General features: G+C 37.9%; 1 protein-coding gene across 1 annotated transcript in view; it reads left to right on the forward strand.

The window, feature by feature from the left end:
• galn (galanin/GMAP prepropeptide) overlaps nucleotides 1–5638 on the forward strand; it is a 6510-nt gene extending 872 nt beyond the window's left edge. The window contains exons 3-6 of the mRNA XM_035665501.1: nucleotides 1–60; nucleotides 3167–3253; nucleotides 4659–4730; nucleotides 5221–5638. Of these exons, the coding sequence (XP_035521394.1) occupies nucleotides 1–60; nucleotides 3167–3253; nucleotides 4659–4730; nucleotides 5221–5282 (281 nt within the window). The 3' untranslated portion in view covers nucleotides 5283–5638. The remainder of the gene's footprint in view (nucleotides 61–3166; nucleotides 3254–4658; nucleotides 4731–5220) is intronic.
• Nucleotides 5639–8253: the final 2615 nt, after the last annotated feature.

Genomic DNA, 8253 nt, shown 5'->3' on the forward strand with positions numbered 1-8253 from the left:
ACCTAATTCAGATAAAGGATTCTCCCAGTGCCAGAGGCAGAGACGAGCTGGTCACTCAATGTAAGATAGAAACATACGGCCGCTGCAGGGCCTTGGTGTCAGGCCAGGAATTGCTCTGTCCAAACATCCCACCTATTAGCTGCTTCTGTCACCCATCAGGAGAGGACGCATGCCATTCTGCTGCTGCCTGTGCTTACGCATCCAAACACTGCATTTCTCTCTGTGCTTTAAGCAAAGGAATTCATTTTGATCTTCTGTGAGTGTCTGCTAGTTAAGAACAGGTGGGATTACGCGGCATAATGTCCACAGATTGGGGGGAACAGGAAGTGTGAGCCGGAACACCAGATTAAACAGTTTTAATTAGTAGTGATTAGATACCAGCAGAGGTGGCAAAAGTACACACATTTTTACTCAAATAGAAGTACAGACACTAACATATTATAAAGATTCTGGTAAAAGTTGAAGTACAGATTTTTTACTCAAGTGAAAGTGAAAAAGTACAGGCTCTGAAATTTTTTTAATCGGCAGTGGCTGTTGCAATACAACAATTAATGTCTGCAGACACATGATATGTAGGAGCCTTGTTCCTGCTGTAGAACCATGTTAGTGCTCCATTTTGTGAGTTTTGGGAAGGTGATACTGTACAACTGTACCATTGTCAAAACTATTCTAAAAATATTACTGGCTAGTGTTGGCTATATTTGTATACTGTATATATAAGGTTAACGTAAAAGAAGTTTTACTTTTCAAAAGAAAATATATGATAAAACATGGATTTATATTTTTAAAGCACCATAAAACACATTAGGGTGGATAATGGATTAAATGGTATTTCACATCGCAGGATAATATTAAATGGAAAGACCATAACAAGGGCCAATAGAGACAATAGGAGCAAAACCATTAAAATCCAGGTCACTCCAATGTAGTGTATTTTAATTGGACTTTTAATTCAACACACACACAAAGGGCACAGGGGGTACCGGCTCAAGCACTACTTTAACTAATGAGGAAGACCCTACACTGAGTCAAACACTTAATTCCCTCCTTTATAATCACACATCATGACCACTCAGAGTTGTGCACTTATACAATAAAGACACATAACTGAAACAGACGGGTGAGTAATGCTGAAAGGTCAAAGACAACAGTCTGATAGAGGAGATATTTTCTGTTCTTTAGTGAGTATACATTTGAATTAATTTAATCATCAGAATGCGTACATACCGCAGCCTCACTTTGGACATCTCTTGCATCTGCCCATAGAAAAATAGAACTACAAAATAATCCCAATTTGGGAAATGGTTTAAAGTTCCCACTCTTTTTCAGAAATAGTTTTCCAGGAGTTTTCCGTCACAGTACAGGACGGCACTCACAAACAATATAACATATAATATCATATCATCTACTGGATGGACACATTTTAGTCAATGATAAAATGTTGTTCTGTGTGAAATTAACATCAATGTGCATGTTTTATCAATGAAAACAACAAATGTAAGTTGTGTGCATGTAGATATGACCATCTGAGTATTCCACTAAGAGATCCAGAAAAATAGACTCAGTGACGAAAAGTCCATTCGGCTTTGCATCTGGTTAAGTGTCATTATGCTACCAGCAATCGAATTTCAAACAAAATGTACATCTAGCTTTATGTATAGGTGATCTGAGTGAGGGCATAAAAGAGAATAAAACAATCCCAGGACAGCATAGATTATTTCCACCATATCTGCTCATTTTAACCAATGTTTCCATGACTGGAAAACTAGTCTCTAAATTTCCAGGTTTTCCAGGACGTTTTGGAATCCTGTTTTAATTATGCAGTGATCACATATATGTTAATGTTTTTTTAATGATTTTGATGGTTAGAGGAGTCTTTAAGGATTCTGTCGAGTCAAGTGTTGGTAAGAGACTGTCTAGGTTGCTGGGTATATTTTTCAGAATAATATATGCTTAGCTCTGTAACTCAAACGTAATAGTAACACATGAGAGGCATAAACTGGGGCTAATAAGGCACTGTGGTTTTAGAAGCAATTAGCATTCAGCGCTATTTCTTAACCAAAAACAAAACTCAAACTACACTTAGATGTATTGGTGACTAGCATGCTAGCTAAATAGATACAACATGTAAATATGACAATGTTGGAGTTTCTTCTAGCATATTTTTCCCTTTTCACAGGGCTAAAAGACTTCCAGTCTTTTTCTGACTGTTGGGGTTGTTTGCCAGATTATTGCCCCACATTGGCTGCACACTCTTTCCATCTTCCTTCCAACACGACAATTATAGATGTAAAAAACGGACTCAGTCAGAGAGAGAAAAAGGAATATTTAGCAGAACTCTACTGGACACACAGACACATACAATGTGATTGGCTGATGCCTTCATTTGCACTGAGAAAGCTCAGAAAAATCTACCTCAAGTAAAAAAAATCCTGAAGAAATGTCCCTTTCTCACTGCGTAATATTCACGTTCTGTTTGAAAAAAGATATTAGTTTGCTGGAAAATATATATCCACCACCATGGCTGAGCAAAGCACTTTGCATCATTTTATTTGAATTTTTTTTCATCATCATTATTATTCTCTGTGCTTAAACTGACAGTCCATCGTATTTTAAATGTGTGCTTTTTAAAAATGTCTTTCTGTTGTTCAAATCTCTGTTTTACCGCAATTCCATGAGCCAAGCCCTGCAGGTGGTCCGTAAAAGTTTGGAAATTGAACCAAACAGTTACAAACCAAACACCATGCTGAAATAACCAAGTGTACAACGTCCTTTAGCTCTTCTTACGAGGACTAGGGTAGAGGTGTGCCACGTGTGCACTGTGTATGTATGTGTGTCTAATGTATGATGCTTCTGAGACAGTGGGATATTAAGGAAATGTGTGTGTTTTTGGTTCTTATTATGTTAATTTAGTAGAAACCATTTTCTAATATCAAAATATTAAAACAATTATTAACAGCTGCAATATGGGAACATCTGGAGCAGCTGGAAGTTATATTCTAAATGAAATGTGAAAGAACACTAGTAGCTGTAGCAGTTTTATTTTTATTTATTATTTACCAGTTAAATTTCAAGTGAATTGAGCTTAGGGCTGTAACCAAATACTCAGGTAACCCATGTGCTGTTTGTGAGACTGTATCGATTGTGATCACTCCTCATTGTCCAGATGGAATAGATGGACACAGGACACTAGGAGACAAGCCAGGTCTGGCTGGCAAGAGGGACATGGGCCAGGAGGAGGACTTCAGAACAGGTCTGTCTGTCTCTCACACACAGTAACAGGACGGTCTTCTACTGTCTACTGTTAAAAGATACAATCTGATTTGTTGTACAACCCCATAGTGCCTCTGAATACCTCACTGTTGACAAAACTTGTATTATCGGATTATTATTATTAAAATATCGACAGTGAGCTGGAAACATTTTGCGTTTTTTTTTTTTTAAGAATTCAAAAAATATTTTGAAAAAGGTCTGAGTTGACAAAATACTGTGTTTTCAGGTACAAAAAATCACCATAGAAACCACCTACTTTAATTAACCATTCCTAAGTCTGGCCCCTTTTCCTAGATAGATAGCGGAACCTTGGTCAACTTCCTCCTTTCCTTTTCCTTGGGTATGCTATGTGCTAGGCTATGTTGAAAAGACAACTACATTTTAAAGATGGTTAAAAGATAAAGGTGACATAAATATAGTCACATCTTAGCTATTTTTTCCCCAAAACATTAGCTAACTAGCTAACTAAATAGTGATGTAAATGACTTTGCTAGTTAGCTAGCATTTTGCTTACACCAGCTTTCAGCTGTATCTATCTAGCTAACACTCAAGGTAGATTTGCTAGTTTGTGTTTGGTTCTGTAGCCAAACACTAGCTAACTACTGAATAAGCTTACAGTTGATATACATTAGTTAGCTAGTTAGCTAGGATTTAGCTAACATTAACTAGGCAACTTCAAGTACCAGTGCCTAGAATTTTGGCATCTAGTGGTTAGCAAGTAGTTGCAGATTCCAACCACCAGATCATCGGTCACGTCTGTATTTGCCGACCTGGCAATGACGGAAAAAGTGAAAGGTTTGTCTAGAACCAGTTTTAACTCTCAAACTGTGGATGCCGGCAAGTCCGCTAATGCTGTTCATATTTCTCTAAACTTAATTTGATGAGCTGAACATTCATTCAACTCATCATTTCCAGTAAAGAGAGCAAGTTCTGAAATGTGCCTAAAAGTTAAAACTAGACAGCTGAATTTACTTGTAATTTATATAAAGTATATACAGCATTTAAGTTTATTCCCCTGAATTCCTGCAATATGTTTTACAGTGCAAACACAAAAGCAACGACCTAGCGAAACTCTAAAAACCTCCCTGAAAACCCTTCCAACAACCTCGGGACCCTCCAGCAAACTTCTCACTGCCTAAAGCCATTTTCAGAAGCATTCAGCCTAACGTTAGGTCACTGGACTTTACCAGAACGCTGATTTATTTTATATCATGCATTATTTGGTTCAGTTTTCAGTCATGTTGGACAATTTGAAGAGGATATCAAAATTATGTTAGTATCTGGAGATATTAAATTCCCCATATGTTGTTACCAGAGCTCCTTACAGTGTGCTTCCGACTTTAGACGACGATAACAGGCTGTACTTTGTTGCTTTGCCTCCACAGGTTCCCTCAGAATAGCAGATGGAGACATCATCCACACTGTCATCGACTTCCTGTCATACCTCAAACTTAAAGGTATGTTTATCTCTTCTGTTTGAACTAACTTGAAAGTGAGGATTGTCAGACGTCTGTGGATGTGTTTAAGACCACAGAGTTTTCTGCGTTCAGAAGTGACAGTAAGTTGATGGGAAACCAAATACTAATGAACCTTTGAATGTTTGTAGAAAATCCCATAAAATCAGTCTATAGACAACCAGTAAACTCAGGGGAAGTCAGTTACAACAAGTTATGTTACAACCCGTTCAAACATTGGAAATAAAAAGTTATTAATACATAAAAGTAAAATGCTTCATTTCTGTTCTCATTCCTTTAAGGGTCATGGTAACTGATGATAAATATAACATACTGTTTATCATACCGTTGCAACTCTACCTGGCAGATTTTGGTAGGTTAGGAAGTAATAGCTTTGAGGATTTTGCCATTGGTTTAACTGACAAACCTTTTTTCTGACACGTATGTCTATAGTAATGTCCTCTAAAAAATCCATGTTTGTGTGTGCTTACAGAGATGGGAGCCCTGGACAGCCTGCCTTCCTCTGTGACATCAGATGAATTGGCCAATCCCTAAAGTTTCTGCCTCTCTACAGTTCATCTCTCTCTACCCAAGTCTATCTTTCTGCTGTCTGGGCTCCTGCCGCCCTAAATGTCACCTTATTGTAGCTCCATTCACACTCTGACGCTGATTTTGTCCTGGTACCAAAGATCTGATTCTGTAACTCTTTGTGACAGAGATCGATTGTCCCCCAATAAAAATATCAGATCTTTCTGCTCTTGTGTAAATAAAACTTTACATCTGCCGAAGTTCAGTCAGTGTCTACTGACTGTAAGTGGATGTAGGTAATAGGGACTTCTGTTCAGAAACCAACACTGTATTATCATCTTAATATTTTATCATCTGATCTAAGAGAATGGAGTGAATAAACAAACAAATGGCACTGGACCTACTGGACAACTTGAGTTTATTCCTTTCCATGAGTTACACATTATTTATCACATAGATTTCAGCTGCAACTGAGTTTAAAACAAGTAATACATGCCTCACCTTGTTCATTATACTGTAAAATGTCTGACTTTATAGTCCACGGCTACAATACAAATTGCTTTACTGGATAGGTAGAGCACCAACAAAATAATGGACACAGTCCTGGAGAACCTAAAATATGAATATGTCAACTGTTATTTAAGATTAAGTTAATGTTTAATGTTGTAAAGTACTTGAAATTATTGTAGATCCTGTAGATCGTCTCCTCACTTTATGTTTATCATTAGGTTCCTGAGGAATATTATCTTGACCATCAAAGTCAGTGAGATTATTTTGGTACATATTCATTATTACTATTACTTTTAAAATATGTAATGTTTTTTCCTTTACCTCTAAAGGCTTTCTATGTGGATGCTCACTTCTGCCAAGTAATGAAAACATAATAAATATAAGACCCCATGTCAAATTTTATCTTACCACCATCATTTTGAATTTTTTTTAAATGTACCTCTCCTAAGTCCCGCCCCTTTTTGCTGTGCTCCAATAGCAGTTGGGCAAGCCTCAGTCAGAACCTCAACTCAGAAGCCTTGATCCACTTTCTCCTTTTCTGTACTTAGATACTGTACTATGTGATATATATGCACATCTTAAAGCAGCAAGCTAATGTTAGCAAAATACAAGCTAACTAATCTATTTACATCAATGTTTTGCTAACATTTGCAAACTTAAGATGTGACCAAAAAATGTGGTTGTCTTTTCAACATAGATGAGCCTAGCACATAGCATAACAAGGTTTCTTGAATTTCTTCTATGGGGGATCAATAAAGGTACATCTTATCTTAAGGTTCTGACTGAGGCTTGCTCAACTGTTATTGGCGCACAGAACAAAAAGGGGTGGAACTTAGGAAGGGTGGTGACTTACTATCTCAAAATGACGACTTGTTGTGGTTTGTTCAACTGAAGCCATTTAAAGATTTGCACCAATTCTGTATAACCTTTTGCTATAAGTGTACTAAAATCTTCAAAATTTGTATTATCAGTAAACATCAACACAATATCTCACTGACATCCATTTAAAAAAACCAACAGATAGATCTTGAAGAAGATGAGACCTTTCTGACATGTAACCATCATTGACTAAAAGTTATTCCCTGTCAAATACATGGATCAGCCCTAACATTGTGAGCACTGACAGGTGAAGTGAATAAAGCGTCTTGTAGACTCGCCGTTCCCGACCTGTCGCACGACAATGTGACGTCACAGAGCGCTGTAACTATTTATGACTTGCGTGTGGTGGTCGCACACTAGTTGCAGTTTCCCTGAACAGAGGGTCGCAACTGAGGAAAGGCTACCGACTTTGCTATTTTCTACGCACTAGAAGAAGAAGAAAAAGGTTGAACAACTGGCGACCTCTTTTTGATGGTTCCAAATCGGTCCAAGAGGCTACCGACTGGAGGTTCTTCCAAATTTTCCGGCATATGGCCTCCTCTTTTCCAACATTCATGGCGATTTCTCGCCATGAATTCTGGCATCTCTGTGTTCCTTCATTGAAGGATTGTACAGATGCCTGTAGAGGCACACTTGCTCGGAAAGCTTGCCCTTGAACTTGTCCATCTTCCTGTTTGTGCTTTGGCGCGCTCAGCTGAAAAAAAAGAGTGGTGCACGACCTGGCGCGACCTGGCCTAAATCCTGGCGTGCCAGCAAGATCTACGTCATTTTCATTTAACTCCACCGGGATCTCCTTCTGACATGCGACACATAAATCCCGATACTGGAGGAGGTCCTCACTTGAGTAAGCCCCGGCGCTTTGTTGTGTGGTGGTCGCGGTGTCCACATTCCTGCACATTGTTTATATATAAAAACTAAGCCAAACTAAGCCTAACCAGGCAGGGACAGGAGAGGCATGAAACTGAAGATTAGGGAGCCAGTTTGTTGTGACTTAATTAGTAAGTAACTATTAAAGTTATTCATCATCCATCGTATCGATAAGTCCGGCCGTGTTTGTTTTAGTAAAGTTGGAAATGATTTATTCTGTGTTTTAAACAACAAGACTGTGTGATGTTATACTGTGTTGAAATAATGGAACTAAATGTTCAGTCTCTTTGCTGGTTGTTCTGACACATTCAGAATCATTACGGCTTTTTCTCTTAGCTTTTAAAAGGCAGCAGTTAAAATAAATATATTTAAATCATTAAATTAATATCATAAACATGCAACAAGTCAACAACTGGCTCACATGTTCCTATAAATGTTTCACACGCCTTGTTAAGAAATCAAGGGCTTCAGTTCACTGGAAAGCAAGAGGGCTTTTAACTTTAAACATATACATAAAGTGTTTGCATTAATGAGGATTTGTACTTCTGTTACGTTACTGTCTTTACTAGATGGCTAGCTATCATTAGCATTAGTGACATGACGGTTGTCCGGGATGGGGTTATATTAGAGTTATATTGAAAAGTGAAAAGGGCAATTTTTTTTTACAGCAATGTAGTTCACAAACTAGTTAGCAACTAACTGTAAAACACCGCTTGAGAGACAGATCACCAACCCCTACTTT

The sequence above is a fragment of the Morone saxatilis genome, unplaced genomic scaffold, assembly GCF_004916995.1.
Source record: "Morone saxatilis isolate NCDOM2014 unplaced genomic scaffold, NCSU_SB_2.0 Contig2, whole genome shotgun sequence".
Classification (NCBI taxonomy): domain Eukaryota; kingdom Metazoa; phylum Chordata; class Actinopteri; family Moronidae; genus Morone; species Morone saxatilis.